At 33.1% G+C, this 19,255-nt stretch overlaps 1 protein-coding gene across 7 annotated transcripts in view; it reads right to left on the minus strand.

Moving 5' to 3' along the window:
• Emsy (EMSY transcriptional repressor, BRCA2 interacting) overlaps window positions 1–19,255 on the minus strand; it is an 82,283-nt gene that overhangs the window by 28,723 nt on the left and 34,305 nt on the right. For all 7 annotated transcript variants that reach the window (XM_076846606.2, XM_076846609.2, XM_076846605.2 and 4 more), the window contains 3 exons: window positions 8,457–8,606; window positions 5,609–5,779; window positions 239–375 (listed from right to left, as the gene is read on the minus strand). In XM_076846606.2, coding sequence (XP_076702721.1) covers window positions 239–375; window positions 5,609–5,779; window positions 8,457–8,606 — 458 coding nt within the window. The remainder of the gene's footprint in view (window positions 1–238; window positions 376–5,608; window positions 5,780–8,456; window positions 8,607–19,255) is intronic.

Consider the following 19,255-nt stretch of genomic DNA (forward strand, 5'->3'; position numbering starts at 1 on the left):
TATCTAAATCATGATCATAAGCAACCTAACTATGAGCAAATAAGAGCAGATGCTTTAGAAATTATTGAAAAAAAATGGCATCAGTTGGTGATGTTTTAATAGTTATTATATCACAGTAGTGGTAAATCAAGCCATTCTGGTCATTGTAGGGTTCAAAAGTCCTTAGACAAATATTTGTATAGATAATCTTTAAACTTTTCAGTGTATTGTTGAATCTGCAGTTCAAGCTCTTACTTACTCCAGCATTTAACAATGTTGTGACAACATTTTTGCCAGGGAGGCCTTGGATGGTCGTTCCTTTTCCTGTTGTCTTTTGCACAACAATCACATTAGGCTTGGAAGTCATTGGGATTGTAGTGATTTTGGTAGTTGTTCCTTAGAAAAGGGGGAAGAAAAGGAGGCCTGAGTTAAGAACTAGTGATGATCATTTCTGTTTATGTTGTGCAAAATTAAAACAAAACAAAATCTCTCCTTAAGCAAAGGCAAAAAAAAAAAAAAAAAAAAGTAAACAGACACATAGACCAAGTTGCAGATTCAACATGTACTTTTGTAATCTGCAGAACTCTAGAGATTGTGAGAATGAAATTTTGATTTATACTGTATATTTTATAGGTAGATTTTTATTTTTAACCATTAAGATGTACTATATAAACATAATACCATATTGTCTTCTTCCCTGCATCCTTCCATAAAATGCTTCTCTTCAACCTATCAAATCTAACCACCTATTAAATCTATGCTCTATATTCTAATTGTCCAAGTTGAAAATCCTTTTGTAAATCCTTGATTTATGCCTTGTCTTGATTCTGCACCCAGTAACAAAATGAAAGCCCATGAGCTCTGTACTCTTTGTGCCACTGATTCCTTCAGTGCTTAGCACAGTGGATGGAATTACTTTATAACAGTTGTTCATTAGTATGTCAATGAGCTCACTTTATCAGCAAAGTCATCTTTTAAAATGTTATCAACGCTAGTTCAACAGGCAGGCCCTCCTCTTCTCTAGTTTCCATATTGCCTCCCTATTTCAAGTTTCTCTATCACAGAAACAGCTCTGGTGCGCCCTGACATATCCAACATACTAAAAAGAAAAAAAAAAAAAATTTTATCATGTCAAGAATCCGGAACATATTAAATTGGTTAAGAACCTCCCTAATCTCCATTGGATCTAATTCCAACTTTCCCTCTTGTGTTTCAAAATCTTACATGTTCTGGCCCTAATTCTACCAATATGATCTCATTAGTTCCTACTCCACAGTAAATACCATAAATTCTAGGCTAAAAGTAATTTTTTCATTATGGTTTCCCACAAACTACCACACAAAGCCCCAAATTCCTCAGCTAGTTTTCAGGGTTCTGTCAGGTGTGAATTATTAGGTTATCTAACATGTATCTCTCCTTCAGTGTTGGTTTCCATGGTGAGCACATCAACCACAATGCTACTTTTGCTCCTATAATTTTCTCTGCATAAGAAAGCAGGTAGTCATATTCTTATAAAGGTCTATACATTACTTAACAGTGACTAAGTACAGAATAGGAACTTAATAAAAACATGACTCATATTCTTGAAAAGAAAAATTAAACAAAATTTTATTATTTTCCACTGGAAATCAGTAGTAATCATTAATAGAATTTTATAAATAAGATTACACTAAGAATAGAAGTATTCTAGTTGTTTTTATTAAGAATGATTAATTTTGTCAATTTTGATATAAAAATACCTTTATAACATACTTGTCATTATCCGAGATCTCATCAGTTCAAAGTAAAACATTCAGAGATTATATAAAAAAGTACTTTTATCCACCGACTAGCTTCACAACAGTTTTTCTCTTTATCTATAGTCTGAATAAGCAAGTTGTTACAAGCCACAAAAACCAAGCTACCCATTAAAGTTAAAGTTAAACCAACTTAAAGAGTAACTCTTAAGTCCAGTCCCTCGTATGTAATTAACTGTGAAGACCTCTTTGGACACTGCACTTCTCACCAAATATTTGATAACTGAAAAAATGTTTTTAGAAAGGAAGCACAAAAATCTACTTCAAGGAAATGTAAACTGTTTCTAGCTCTACACCAAAATATATGGACCATTTTTTGACAAAACTTGCTCAACCAATGGATTTTATTTGTCTATCCTTTTCATTTCAAAGGCCTGTCAGTTTATAAGAATAGTTGCGAACCATGTCCACCAGTTTAACAAAATGGGGAGGGTGAGGAACAAAGTTAAAAAACTCAAAGAAAAAGGATTAGTATAAGGAAAAGCAAGTTCAACATTATATTAAAATAGGATATAAAATTTGTCTACAATGATCAATTATAAATATCTGAAATTCCAGGGAGCATGTTTCTATAGCTAGAAATATTACTCATTACACACACACACACACACACACACACAGAGTGAGAGACCATTTTCTATGCTTTCATAGTAATGAGTTTATAGTTCTCATGATACAACAGAATGCATCCCAAGTCATTTGTTTAGCATTCTTTAGGGCAGAGAATGAAACTCAAGTACTTAAACTCAAGTCTAAGTATCATAGCACCTGAATCATAACATATCAGAGAACTCACTATATAGTCCATACTTAAAAGTAAAGGCATAATGGTTGCAAATAACTGTGAATCACATATGATTCTGATGCATTCCAATAATTCTTATTTTTAAAAAAAATACACTTGGAAAAGTTTGCATGTTATGGTAGGTTGGCTTAAAGAGAAACAGAAATTTATTGGCTTATATTTTACTATTCACAGATTCTTAAAACCCATACAATCTCAGTCTCTTGGGTAATGTTTTATGTTGTTTTTCTCAAATAATGTGACAATGAATGAATGGGAAAAAATGTATAAACAAGAGCTCTTTGTCTGGACATTTTAGTAAAGATTAAGAGAATCATAGTTAAGTCTTGCCATTGTCACAGGTTCTTATAATGCCCTCAGAGTCAAGATAATGGATTCATTTTGAAAGGATTCAAACTTATACATAAAATAGGTATATTTCTTCAACCAACACTCAATATGGCTCACAAAAGCTTACAAACCTGATAATTATCATGTATATACACATATAACTATTTGATTAATATATGAATTAAATGGCTGTAAGAACAGTCATCACTTCCATTTAATTGCTTATTCTAGTTTTAAAAAATGAGCTTTTTAGAAAGTATTGAAGAAACATTAATTTGCCTTCTAGGGTATTATACAAGGGGAGTAAGGAATTCACAAATAATTTATGTATAATAATATTCATTTCAGGATTATTTATAACAATAAAAAGACCTGTAAGCAACCAAAAACATCAACAATAAAAAAAATAGTTAAATTATGGTAAATCACATGAGGGAATATTATGTGGCAACTGGAAGGGATACCAAAATATATTTAGTAGGCATGTAAAAATAATAAACACATTTTATGAAACAAGGATAAAAATTATGTCCTAATTTTTAAAAATATACATATATTCACATAAACAAATGAGTAAAAAAGGAATGAAAATACATTTAATTTTAACACATTTCCATGGGTGGCAAAATTATGTGGTTTTATCTTTGTACTTTTCTAAATTACCCCACAATGAAAGGAAAGTTTGTTGTTGTTAAGTCTTCTAGTCTTATAGCTAGATGTCTAAATGTATTTTAGAAAAACTGCTTTTTGGTGGGGGAGGGAATTTTATTTATTTATTTTTTCATTTTTTATTGGTGCATTATAGTTGTAGTACATAATGGTGGGACTTGTTATATATTTGTACATGCATACAATATAACCATATAATTTGGACAATATCATTCCCCAGTATTTCTCCTTTCCCTTGAGGGAGAGAATTTTAGAAACTAATATCTGCTTATGGATGAAGACAGAAAACTACTAACTTCATTCAACCAGATTACCAGTTTATGATGAATAGACAAAGGGATTTAAAAACTACTAATAAACTAACCTAAATCCTAGGATCACAAATAACAGAACATTACAAAAAAAAAGAGAACTATCTTTATAAAGAACAGTGATAAGTAAACATAGGATCCATTTAGAACAATCAGGAATGAGGAAAAATGCCAAACAGTAAAGGAAATATGAAGACATCATAATCTTCATGCAATGAATAAAGTTGCATGTATACCAAGTAAGTATATGCTACAGTGCCAGAAAAGCTTAATAACTCTTCCCATGTATACCCATTTACTTGAAATAACAACTAAGTGAGTGGTTCTATATTTAATATGAAGGTAGATAATATATACAGAATATAGATCTTAAATCTCTGCCTCTAGGAAAATATGCCTGCTTATGTTCCTCTAACCTACTACAAAACAACTACATCATGAATAAGGTCTATAAATAAGGCTTCATCTAACATTCCCTTCAAGCTATATGGTATTATAAACTCATATATAAGTAAAAAAAGAAAGAATCCTAAAGTCATAAAAAGTTACCTACCAATGAAAAACATAACTTTTTGAAAAATGCTTAATTGAGTAAATGTTCTATACTATTTGAAGATATTGTCAAGTAATAAATTATAATTTGAGTTATCACTGTGTTATTTAAATATCCTCTTAAAAGTTAAGAGTCCAATGACTCTTTCCTTACTTTCATCCTCCTCAGTTTGGCAAACATTGAATTTTCTCACTTACACTTAAAAGAAGAGCCAAAATTAACAGCTTTAAATATAGTGCTTGATGCCAATACCATGCTCTGCTTTGCTTTTATTCATTCCTTGAGTTATCAGCAACATCAAATTACTGCCAGAAACTTCAGTCCCTTGATTTTATAATATTAGAACAACTCACCAGGGGCAAACAAAATATGACTAGTCTACAAAAATGGCAGCAGTTAAAATCATAAGGCTTGCTTAATCAGAGATTATTTAGATCATTTTAATTAAAAAATAATAATCAGTGAAAACAGATGCCATGTTAACATTCCACGTCAGGGTCCATGACCCAAATATTGTAGGCCAACAAAAACCAGGTAAAATTCCAATATACCAATAAATAGGCAGATGGTTAACAACCTTACTATCTGAGTAAAATATTTTTTAAAAGCAAACAGTTAAAATATATGGTGAAAAGCAACTAAAAATATTCAAATATTTTTATTTTTAACAGGCTAAAGTAACATTAGTAACTGAAATTATGAGATATGTTCCTTCAATTGAGTTCAATGTATTAATACTACTTCTTCCACTGCTCTAACTTGTACAGACATGGATAGGTCAGTTGGACCTCTAAATCCAAATCTGTCTTCATTTGTAAAATGGGCACAATAATAACCACTTGAAGAGTTACTATAAAGTCTGACTGGGTTGACAAATGGGAGAATATTTTGTAAATTAAAACTATCTATGCAAAAATCAACCACAATCTTTGTATTGTGATTAAAAACAAGTAATTGTTCTTTTAATTTTAGAACTATCAAAAGCTTTATGTGAGAATATTTAATACTAAAACTAAGAAATATTTAATCTCTAAACACAAGAACTAAAAACAAAGCTTTAGATTTCTAAGCAGAAAAATGAGATCAAGCAATCTTTCAATAGTGAAAATGTTTTTCCTCTCACTATAGGACACCTATGCTTTTGATATATTTCAGATATACCTACCAGAAACTATATTACTGCTAATTATCTTGCCCCCCAAAGTAGCTAATGATTTGGGTACTACTGTAATGATGCTACCACTGGTAGTTTTCACATAGGTTGCAGCTCCAGGTGTTGCAGCCATCCGACCTATGGATGGGCTCACTGTTGGCCGGGTATAGGTTGCCTGTGTACCTACAGAAGAGAAAAAGCCAAAAGAAAAACTCATCATCACTTACAGAAGAATAACTTGTTTAACCATAATTCAATGTAACCTACAATGCTTTAACTTGAAAATGGAATTTTCAGGTGTCAAGACATTAATTTAGAGTTTTACAGTCAGTCTTCAATACACATAGCAAGAACAAATGCCAAGTCAATTTGAATTAATTTTACACTTAAAATTTTGTGATGTGTTGCATCAAATTACTAACTCAAGAAAAAGTAGCGCTAAGCCTGTTCCCTTCTTCAACTACCTTCTTCCACTAGTTTTATGCCAAAAGAAACTTAAAATTTAATCATCTTTCCTGCCAGAGCATTTTAGATATTTTTATTATATTTTAAGGTATCTGCATCTGTTTTATGCTGTCTTAGTGCCAAACCCGACGTCAGCACTCAGCAAATAAGGCAGTATTATTTGTCTAAAATTTTATTAACTTTTACTTTTTTATACTCTACTGACCTCTAAATATATTTCCATCTTTTAAAGGGTTATTCCATCATTTTACTAGAGATTAAAGCTGAAGCTGCCAAGAGTTGCCAGGAATACTTCTCTATAGCTAAAAATTTTCTCCACTTACATATTTCCTCAACTTTAACTGACCTACTAGAATATTTTTCTTTATATCTCTCAAAGGATTTTATATCCTTTCCCACTATTTGGGGGACTTTTCTCTTTACCAAACAGGAATTAGAAACTAATCAGATGCGCTTTATTTCTTACACAGCCAGTAAGACTATTACAGTATAGTCTCAGACTATTCCTGAAAAAAAAATTATTAGCCTTGGGGAAATGAAAAAAAAAAAGCAACAACAACAACAACCAAGGTAATACTTTTTTCAACTTAAATTTTTTTGTCATAATAATAATAATTAGATTCAAAGACTATTCTGATAGCCACTTATATTCCCAACCCCCAAAAAAGTTATTTTAGCAATTTATTAAGCTTTAAAAAATACATCCATTACTCAAAAAAGGGAGGAGTGAAGAAACATTTAGTAGAATCAGTTTGAACTGGTTACAAACATACATCCAAATTTAAACAACAACAACAAAAACCCTAGTAGAAAGTAAATATGGCATGGGCACCAAAGGTTTGAATACTATGAATCATACATTCAATTTTGGCTTTTGTTTTAAAATAGGAAACACTTATTCTAATATAGACAAACACGGGCACAGTATAATTTTTCACTGCCCTCCCCTAACATGAGGAATCACATATATACATATATGATTGTATATATGAGCCAAATGGAGAAGAGTTTGGGCTAAGTATGATATATTTAATATGAGAATAACAGTGTTTAAAATAGAAACAGAAAGTAAAATGGTGGTTGCCAAGGGCTATAGAAAAGGGGGAAATGGAGAGTTCTTATATAATGGGTATAGAGGTTCAGAGTGGGAAGAGGAAAAAGTTGTGGAGATAGATGGTACTAATGGTTGTACAACAATGGGCAAGTACTTTATGCCAATGAAATGTATATTTGAAAGTGGTAAATTTCATGTTATGTATATTTTAACCAAAATTAAAAAACAAAACAAAACAGGTTCTGGAGTCAAACAGATATGGGTTCAAATCTCAGCTCTCTTCTTATTGGCTATGTGACCTTAGGCAAACTGGTTGATGCAAGTCACTGAAAATGGAAATAATAAAGCCTAAAGGAGATTAAATACAATGCTTGTATAGATCTCAACATACTGATCAATAAAGGACAGCTTATAATACTTGAGATAGGTATCATTTTGTACTGCTAATCAGTACAGTCTAAAACTGTGTCATCTAAATACTGGCCCTCCTCAAAAAGTTTGGTTAAGAGTTAAAGACACTTTGGCCATGGGCATAGCTCGGCAACTGGAGTATCTGCCTGGCATTCATGTGGCCCTGAGTTAAATCACCAGCACCACTGGGGGGGGAAAAAGAGTTACAAGACATTTAAAATATTAGTAATGGCTAATTCTAATATTAATAGTAATAGCTACTGAGCACTATACTGGGGACTTTTTACATACTTGATTTCATTTAAAACTTACAATAATCTATGAGTTAGATATTAGTCTCCCCTTTAAATTAGACAGGGGAAAAGATTTAGAAAAGTAAGTAACCTGCTAAAGGTCACAAAGGATAGTACTGTTTATAAGGTCCTACGATATCACTTTCTCAAACACAGGCTGACTGCTTACTCTTTGGGCATAATGGCATCCTGTGCTTCCCTCAGCCTCAATAACACTTACTATCCTATGACACAGGTTCTTGATCTCAGCAGAGTAAGATCCTGTGGGTTGGCATTGTTTTCATTTGGTCAACAAATCCTCAACAAGCACCTACTTACAGGCCAACTCTCTATATATGATGAATAAACAAGACATGATCCCTTACCCTCAGGGAGCTTACAACCTAATAGGTGAAAAATAAATTAACCACTAGCAAAGTATGAGAAATTGTGGTAAGTTCTATAAAGGAAAAGAAAAAAGGACCATGAGAAAGAATAGTAAGAGACAGCCAGTTTTAGGGAGATAGGTGGATCAAGAAAGGTCTCTCTGAAGAATTATTTCATTAATCTCTTGTTCCCCAATGTAGAGAATATCACTGGTACAGAGATTTTGCTTGATGAACATATGAATGAATGGACTGATGCTCATGAGACTTACCCGTAGGAGTGGTTACCAGTTTAGTTGTCATAATTGCACCATTACTGCTAACCACCATAATAGGGGAATTGCTACTGGTGGGAAGAGTTGCAGTCACTGGTTTAGGTAAGATTTTACTTGGCTGAACCTGTTGTGTGATGATTTTAACACCTTTGAAAGAAGAAAGATGAATCTCAGTACAAAGTTTTTAAAAAACATGTCCCTTATACCAACCCAAGAGGGCAGTAATACATAATTTACTCAGTCTTATGCAAGGAGATTTTTTTTTCATATTGATGAGACTCTTTCAACTTTTAGCCTCAAATTCCTGTCTTTTCTAATTTTTCTCATTTCAGGAATGAAAGTAAGACATTACATTAACAAAGTTCTTGAAGAAAAATAAATCTTGACTTTTTGTATATGTTGGGATCATATAAGAGCTTTTAAATCAAAGTTAGCAATTGTACTTTTACAAGCAAATAATCTGTTCCACACAAATACTTGGGATGAAAGGAATATCATAAGAAGTCAAACCAAGTCACAATATTATTTTCACTGAATAATTTATGAAACAAAATATTTCACTATAGACAACCACCAAGGATTATAACTTTTTTAGATGGTGACTTAGGTTGAGACATTAGGAAGGAAACAGGTCTACGTATTTAACAGCCTTAAATTAAATAATTCTTAATAACTTAATTCTTAAATATTAAACTTCTTATAGTCAATAAAAAATTAAAATTATGGTATTTAGGCATAATTAAACAAGTTACTTAATCTCTGTGACTTAGTTTTCTCATTATTAAGTAAAAATAATATTAGTTTATATCTCATTGGGCTATTGTGAGGATTAAATAAAATAAAATTACAAACTGACTAATACATGACAAAAATTCAATAATTATTACTGTGAAAATAAATAATTATTGATAATATAATATAATAAGCTATAAACAGTGAAGCTGTAAGATGAAAAATGACTTCTATTTCATTAATGACTTCTAATAAAGCAAATATAAAAAGAAGTCACTAAAGAAATAATCACAGACACAGAAAAAAACAAGAGAATCATAAGAGATAATTCTGCTCAATCCTAAACAAATAAACTGAAAATCTGGATTGGATGATATTCTAGGAAAATATCCTTTACTAGAATTGACCCTGGGGGGCTGGGATTGTGGCTCAGTGATAGAGTGCTCACCTAGCACATGAAAGGCACTGGGTTTGATCTTCAGCATCACATAAAAATAATTAAATAAAAATAAAGGTATTGTGTCCGTGTATAAATAAAAACATATATATTTTTTTAAAGAAAATTGACCTTGGAAAAGAAAGTAAATTAAAATAGACAAGTTTACATAAAAGAAATTTTTAAGAACTCCATCCCCCATCAATAAGTAGAAGACCCAGATACTTGCACTGGACAATTCTACCGTCCTTTAAAAAATAATAATTCCAATGTACTTAAAACCATACCAGAGATACATTTCTGGTAAGATAGCATGAAGGCCTAAGCTAATCTACTAATCCAGCGAAAAGTGATGAAAATTATGAAACAATAATCTTGAAAGGCTCTGGAAATGGTTTCTAGGTCAAATAACAAATGAAAAAAGAAATCTACTCAAGAAAATCCACCAAAAGTCCATAAGAAAGGCAAGATCTGTGCTATTTGAACTAAAATAGTTTCTTCCTTTGTCCCTTTCAGTTTCAGACTGTTGTGGGCAAGGACACAGGGTTCCTTCTGCCCCTACTCCAGTTGGAGGGCCTTCTTCTTAGAAAGAACAGGACTTAAGCTATCTCATCCTGCCCCTAGCTATTTGTTGTTAAGGCTAAATTCTGAGCAAGTGCAGTTAAGCAGTGGGTGCTTCCTTCTTCTGTTCAGCCCCTAATTCATGAACAAATGCTCTAACTTAGGTGGGGCATCACTAAGAATACTGGAGCACTGATCACCTCAGCCCAGCTTATGAGGCAGTGGATCTACCACCAGGAGCGGCAAGCTTAACGAACTTCAGACTGCTCTCCAGATCCAACCTTCACTGAGCACTTAGTGCCTAAAGCAGGGGTGCTACCTGGAGAGTAGTTTACCATTGACCCCACTCCTCCCAGTTCCAGAGCGCTGGCTCAGGGACTATGTCTGAAAATAGAAATAAGTCATAAAAACAGACAGCTCCTACTATCTTCCCAAAGGAACTGACTTCATTTGTAACAGATTATAGAGAAGTTCAAGCTTTGAGCATTTTCAAGAATACTGGAGGATGTGGTGAAAGGTAATTGGAAAGAGATTCAAGAATTTAATGAAGGCAACAATCTAGACTACAGGCTAATTTATAGAAGAGAACTGGGGAATAAGAAAACTGAAAGGAGCCCTCCTGAGGTCAGAACAAGTATCAAAAATGAACCCCAGAAACTATTCTGTCAAAGAGTTCAAAATTTGGATTTGTGTATAGAACAATTTGTGTCCCAGGCATTGTTCAAAACAACAGAGAAATTATTCAGCAGTTGTAGAGTTTAATAGCTGGATGTGGCCAGGGGAAAGAAAGAACCATACTAATATTATTATCATGCCAAAGTTCCCTGAGGAACAGTATCAGAGTTAACATGGTAGAGGAATGGGGGAAAGTAGGAAGTTTGGAATGGGAAAGAGAGTAGAATGAATCAGACATAACTTTCCTATGTTCATATAAGAATACACGATCGGTGTAATCCACATCAAGTACAACCCACAAGAATGGGAAGTTATATTCCATGTATTTATAATATGTCTAAATACATTCTACTGTCATGTGTAACTAAAAAGAACAAATAAAAAATAAAAACTTTGGACTGTGGTTATGGCTCATGGCAGGGTGCTTGCCTTGCACAGGTGAGGCACTGGGTTCAATCCTCAGCACCACATAAAAATAAACAAACAAAATAAAGATACTGTGTCATCTATAACTAAAAAATTAAAAAATACATTAAAAATAAATAAAAACACTATAGGGGAGGGGGTGCAGGAGGGAGAAGGAAATAGACTTCTAAAATAACTATCTAAACAAATAACCAAGCAAATAACAATAACAAATTTTGGAGGGAGGAGACCAGTACTTGGCTACATTATATTACCTAAATGTCCAATTTCCAATAAAAACATTAGGGGACATGCAAAGAAATAGGAAGAAATAATGGCTGAAAACTTTCCAAATTTACCAAAATGCAATAACCTACACATCCAGATAGGTTAAAAAACTTCAAGTAAAATAAACATAAAAAGATCCATAGTAAAAATGCTAAAATTCAATGTTAAGGAGAAAAATCTTGTAAAAGAAAAACAATTCATCAATTATAAAGAACTGACATGAGGTTAACAGTTTACTTCTCAGTAAAAACAACAGAAGTTAGCAGGGTACAGGATAAAATAGAGCTCAAAGAAAAAACTCACTGGAAAATCCTATAATTCAGCAATTATGGTAAGTTGTGGTAAGTTCTATAAAGGAAAAGAACAGAGGACCATGAGAAAGAATAGTAAGAGACAGCCAGTTTTAGGGAGGTAGGTGGATAGAAAGAATAGTAAGAGACAGCCCGTTTTAGGGAGGTAGGTGGATCAGCAAAGCTATCTTAAAAATGAAGGTGAAACAAAGTCTTTATCATAGAAGCAAAAACTGAAAGAATGTGTTACCAGTACATCTGCCTCACAAGGGACACTAACGGTAGTTCTATGACTAGAAGGAATAAGGAATAAGAGAATAACGTCTGTTTTTCCCATTTCTGTTCAATACTGTACCAGAGGTTCGAGTCAGGGAAATTAGGCAAGAAAAAAGAAATAAAACTATCCAGATTGGAATAGCAGAAATTATCTCTATTGCAGATGACCTGATCTTTTATTTAGAAAAACCTAAGGAATCCACTAAAAAAAAAAATTTTGTTTTCTTTCCTTTTTTTTTTTTTTTTTTTTTTTTTAAAGACATGGGGTCCACTATACTGCACAGGCTGGCCCTGAAATCCTGACCTCAAGCAACCAACCTGAACCTGCCTCGGTCACCTAACCCCCCACCAAGTAACTCAGACTATAGGCACACACCAATGTGCCAGGCTAGGAAAATCTAAATTATGGGAAAATATATCATGTCCACAAATCAAATGATTTTAACATTAAGATGATAATATTCCTCAAATTAATCTACAGAGTGAATCCAATTCCTATTCTGATGACTTTTGTAGAAATTCATAGGTGAATTACAAATTTCATATTACAACTGCTGAATAATTTCTCTGTTGTTTTGAACAATGCCTGGGACACAAATTGTTCTATACACAAATCCAAAAAAGAAAAATCCACACTTTAAGATTTCAAAACTTACTACAAACCAATGGAAATCAAACCAGTACAGTACTGGCATAACACACAGACACAGACCAATGGAATAGAACTGAGTCCAGAAATAAACCAATACATCTATGGTCAACTAATTTTTTTTTACAGAGTTACCGGAACAATTCAATGGGGAAAAGAAATATTTTTTTCAACAAGTTATGCTGGGATAATTAGATAGCATATACAGAATAATGAAATAGGACCTTGTATTTGTCTGTTTTTTTTATTACTACACCAAAATCCTTGGGACAGGCTAGTTTTATAAAGTAAAGAGGCTTATCTAGCTCATAGTTTTGGAGTATGAAAGTTCAAGATCATTGGCCCTACAGATTTAGCCTCTGGTGAGAGCATTGTGTTAGAAGTGTAAGCAAGAATAAAACATCACCAAAGAATAATTCATGGGTAGAACTCAATTGTGTGTGTGTGTGTGTGTGTGTGTACGCTAGGGATCAAACTAAGGGCCTTGCACATGCTAGTGCTTTAACACTACACTACATCCCCAACCCTAGGCTGTCTTGTAAAAGACTCTCACAATAACTCAGGGGTACCACAAGAGTTTCTGAGGATAGCTGCTCAATGACCTAAGGATCTGCCATTAGACCCCATCTCTTAAAGGTCCACACCACCTCTCACATTATCACTCCGTGGACCAAACTTCTCACACATAAACCCTTATAGAACACACTCAAAACCATATCCAAACAGCATACCTTTACCTCACATAATATACAAAATTAAGTAAAAAATTATCAAAGATACCAAAGAGGTAAAACAAAGTGTTAGAAGATAGGAAAAAAACTTTATGATCTTGGGTCTTGGCAAAGAATCATTAAATATAACACTAAAAACACATGCAAAAATGGGGCTGGGGTTGTAGCTCAGTGGCAGAGCATGTGTGAGGCACTGGGTTCTATCCTCAGCACCACATATAAATAAATAAAAAATAAAGGTACATCAACAACTAAAAAACATTTTAAAAAACACATGCAACAAAAGAAAATGATATGAACTAGACATCATCAAAAATTTAAATTTTTTTGTACTTTAAAGGATATCAACAAGAAACTGAAGAAACAACTAAAGAGAATGGGAGGAATATATGCATATTGCATGTGATAAGAGTTTAATGTAAGCATATAAATTCATACAATTCAATGGCAAAAAGACAAACAACCCAATTTAAAAATGAGCAAAGAATCTGAGTAGGTATTTCTTCAAGGAAGATATGTGAAAGGTCCAACAGGCACATAAAAAGATGCTTAATATCCTTGTCATCAGAAAAATGCAAATTCAGACCATAATGAAATACCACTTGTTAGAAATTAGGATGGCTAGAATCAAAAAGTAGGAGAACTACAAGTACTGGCAAGAATCTAAGGTATTTGGAATTCTCATGCATTCATTGCTGGTGGGAATGTAAACGATGCAGTTCTTTAGAAAATAATCTGGCAGTTCTTCAAAGAATTAAATATAGAGTTATCATATAACCCAGCAATTCTAATACACACACAACACACACACACACACACACACACACGAAAACTGAATATTCAAAAATTCATACACAAATGTTTTTAGCAGCATTTTCATAACTGCCAGCAGGTAAAAACCATCCAAATATATATATCAATGTCCATCCAAATGAACAAACACATGCATACCCATGTTTTTAGTAGCACAATCCACAACAGCCATAGTATGGATCCAGCCATGGTGTTCATTAACAGATGAATGGGCAAAGAAAATGTGGTATTTGTTCACAATGGATTCAATCATAAAGAAAAATGAAATTGTCATTTGCAGGAAAGTGGATGGAATATAAGAACATTATGCCAAGCAAAATAAGCCAAAGGTCATGGGTTGAATGTTTTCTCATATGTGGAAGCTAGACAGAAAAAAGGAAAAGAAAGATGGAGCAGGGATCTCATGAAAAATCTAAGGGAGATCAGTAAAGTACAGGAACCAGGGGGAGGAAGAAGGGGAGGGAAGGGGAAATACCTGGGGAATGATACTGGCCAAATCATATTATGTGCATGTACAAATATATAACAACAAATCCCATGATAACACACTAATAAAAAAAATACAGAAAAATGAATCAAATACTAATATATGCAACAACATACATAAACCTTAAAAACATATTAAGTGAATAAAACCAGACACAAAAGATCACATATTATATAATTTCTTTCATATCAAAGTACAGGATATGAAAATCTAGAAATCAAAAATAATAGGGAGCCAGGCACAGTAGCTCGTGCCTAAAATCCCAGCACCTAGGGAGGCTGAGGCAGGAGGACAGCAAGTTCAAAACCAGCCTCAGCAAATTAGCAAGGCCCTAAGCAACTCAGTGATACTCTGTCTCAAAAAATAAAAAATAAAAAGGGTTGGGGATGTGACTCAATGTTTAAGCACCCCTGGGTTCAATACCTGGTACTAAAAAAAAAGAAAGAAAAAGAAAAGAAAAACATAACAGGGGATGCTTATGGATGGGTACAGGGAGTAGGAGGTAACAGCTAAAGGTTATAGGGTTTCTTTTTGAGGTGATAGAAATGTTTTAAAATCATAATAGATGATCTGTGAACATACTAAATACCACTGATGGGCTGATGTTGTAGTTGTAGCTCAGTGGTAGAGTGCTCACCTAGCACGTGTGAGGCCCTGGGTTCCATCCCTAGCACCATGTAAAAATAAGTAAATAAAATAAAGGCATTGTGTCCAACTACACCTAAAAATTAAATATTTTTTAAAAATACCATTGAATTGAACACATTTAATGAGTTAAGCAAATGCTTTGTGAAATAATCTCAAGAAAACTTGATTTTATTTCTAATCCACACAAAAAAGGGAAATTTTAAAAATTCTTGCTAGGAAGCACACATAACATGGAAACAAAAACCTGACGAAGCCATGAGTGGTGGTGCACACCTGTAATCCCAATGGCTGGGGAGGCTGAGGCAGAAGGGTCGCAAGTTCAAAGCCAGCCTCGGCAAAATCGAGATGCTAAGCAACTTAGTGAGACCCTATTTCTAAATAAAATACAAATAGGGCTGAGGATGTGGCTTGTGGTCAAGTGCCCCTGAGTTCAATCCCTGGTACCAAGGGAAAAAAAAAAAAAAAAAAAAAACACCTAACATGAACTGTACACACACACACACACAAAAAGACTACAGATGAATGTCAAAATAAATAAATAAATAAATAACTGAATCACAAATAAAAATGTAACCAAAACACCTCAGAAACTAGAACCTTGCAAAACTAGGAAACAGTGTATATACATATAATAAAATCCCCTTTTTACTAGAAAGATAAAACTATTTCAAATACAGCGTAATATGCAGGGAAAAAAATCAACTGTGATAATTTTTTTCAGTATATTATAATACCACATTACACTAAACAAACACTAAGGAAATAGAACAAAATGATATATACATTATAAATAAATCAAAATTGAATCCTAAAATATTTTCAAACAAGCTAGAGGAAGGCAAGAAAATACAAACAGAATAACAAGAAACAGAAGAAACAAACAGGAAACAAATAATAAAATAGCACTTAAGCTCTACCATATCAACAATTACCTTAAATGTAAGTGGTCCAAAGACATAATTTATAAGACAAAGACTGGCAGAGTGAATTTAAAAAAACCCAACCACACTAAGTTCTGTCTACAAGAAAATCATTTCAAGCACAACACACGTAGTTGAAAGTAAGATGATGGGAAATTATATATTGTTGAGATAATGAAAAGAAAACAGGAATGGCTATCTTAGTTATAGATAAAGTAGACTTTAAAAGGCAATACAATTCACTGTGTCCAATCAACATAATACCTGGCAAATCCAAAATCACTATAGTTTTCTACTACATGGACTAAATATACTAATGTGGGTTTGATATCATCATTTTGCAGATAATGTGTCAAGCTTTCCAAATTGAAATTGGAATAAAACTTCAAGAGTGGAAATAAAAATAAAACATCATCTTTTTTCCCCCTAAGAAAAGTAGACTTCAGAGCAAAGAAAATTACTGAGGGAAAAAAAGGGATACTAAATAATGAAAAAGAACCAATCTACCAAGATATATAATGTTTCTAAATATATATGTATCAAACAACAGATGCATTAAAATACATGAAGGAGGGCGGGGTTGTGGCTCAGATGTAGAGTGCTTATGAGAGGTATTTGGTTCAATCCTCAGCACCACATAAAGTAAAATAAAGACACTGTATCCACCTATAACTAAAAATTTTTAAAAAATAAATAAATAAAATAAAATACATGAAGCAAAACCACATAAATAATTCTGGGGTGAAGTCCTACAAATATAGTTGCAAACTTTAACATTTCATTCTGATCAGTGATAGATAACCATATGAGAAATTTAACCATATAGGAAATCTAACAAGACTACAGGATAACTGCCAGGCTTGGTGGCGCACGCCTCTAATCCCAGCAGTTTAGGAGACTGAGGCAGGAGGATTGCAAGTTCTAAGCCAGCCTCAGCAACTTAGTGAGGCCCTAAGTAACTCAGCAAGACCCTGTCTCTAAATAAAAGATAAAAAAGGCTGGGGAAGTGGCTCAGTGGTAAAGAGCCCCTGGTTTCAACCCCAGGTACCAAAAAAAACAAAGACAAAAACCAGGATAAATTAATAACACAAAGAACAAGATCTGACTTACACATTATATATATGCACCCAATATTAGTCTACTTCTTTAAGCACCCTGGAACATTTACCACAGTAGAACTTATCTTGAGCCAAAAACAAGCCTCAACAAATTTAAAATAACTGAAATGATAGTATGTTCTTAGACCACAGTGAAATCAAACTAAAAATCAATATTGAAAAGACCACAGAAAAATCTCCAACCGTTTAGAAATAAAATAAAACACTTATAAATAATCCAGGGATCAAATAGGAGGTCTCAAAGGAAATTTTAAAAACACACAAAACTGGATGAAAATGAAAACACAACATATCAAAACATACAGGATACTACTAAAACATGCCTGAGGGAAATTTATCACAAACATATTTATACAGATGTAGACATAAATGTTAAATGCTTAGAAAAAGTCTTAATAATGTAAGTTCCAATCTCAAGAAAGTAGAAGAGCAAATAAACCCACCCAAAATAAAAGGAAGGATATAATACTGAATCTGAAAACAGAAAAGTGATGGGAAGGAACAATCAAAAATCTATTTCTTAAAAAACAAAAAAACTTGGGCTGGGTTGTAGCTCAGTGGTAGAGTGCTCGTCTCATATGTGGAAGGCACTGGATTCAATCCTCAGCACCATATAAAAATGAAAATAAGGGTATTGTGACAATCTACAACCAAAAAAAAAAAAAATACATTAAAAAAACAAAAAACTTCAGGCTGGGAATAGGGTTCAGTGGTAAAATGGGCTCAATCCCCATTACCACACACACACACACACACACACACACACACACACACACACAAAATCTTCAATAAAATAAATAAACCTCTTACAAGTCTGACAAAGAAAAAGACATAAAACCACTAATATAAAATGAAACAAAGAACATTAATATAGATCCTGTTGTCACGAAAAGGATAATAAGGAACTAATACTAACAAATATATATATATATATATATATATATATATACACACACACACAAATATATATATATACACTCATAAATTTTGATAACTTAGAAGAAATGGACTAAAAATCATAAACCATCAAAATTCAACCAAGATGAAACAGATAATCAGAATAGTCCTCTATTGAAAGAAACTGAATCATAATTTAAAAGTTCCCAAAACAGAAATCTCCAGGCCCTGATGGTTTCATGTAAAGAATTAATGCTAATGTTATACAATCTCTTTCAGAAAATAGAGAAGGAAGAAACACTTCCAAATTCATTTTATGAGGTCAAGCAAACTGAAGACAGTACAAAATAAGAAAACAACAGGTCAATATTTCTGATGAACAGAAACAAAAATTCAAGCCAGTATGTGTAAAACAAAATTATACATCAAAACCAAGTAGGGTTTATTTCAGATATGCAAGGCTGGTTCAACAGAAAAATCAATCAATGTAATCCAGCATACTGACAGACTAAAAAAAAAAACATATCCATTGAACAGAGAAAAGGTATTTAACAAAATCCAACATCTATTCATAATAAAGTCCCAGAAAAATAGGAGGGGTACTTCCTCGACTTGATAAAAAGCATCTTCAAAAAACCTACAGCTGGCATCATACTTAACGATGAAAACAAATGCTCTCTCATCAATCATTTAACAACATTGAACTGGGAATTCTAGCCAGTGGGAGAAGGCAGGAAGAAGGCAGGAGAGAAGGAGGCAGGGAAGGAAAAAGAAAAAGAAAGGAAGGAAAGAAAGGAAAAGGAAGGGGGGGAAAGAATGGAAGGAACAAAGGAAGGCAGGCAGACAGACAAAAACTTTTCTCTATTTATA

Source organism: Callospermophilus lateralis, chromosome 2 (assembly GCF_048772815.1).
Source record: "Callospermophilus lateralis isolate mCalLat2 chromosome 2, mCalLat2.hap1, whole genome shotgun sequence".
Lineage (NCBI taxonomy): Eukaryota > Metazoa > Chordata > Mammalia > Rodentia > Sciuridae > Callospermophilus > Callospermophilus lateralis.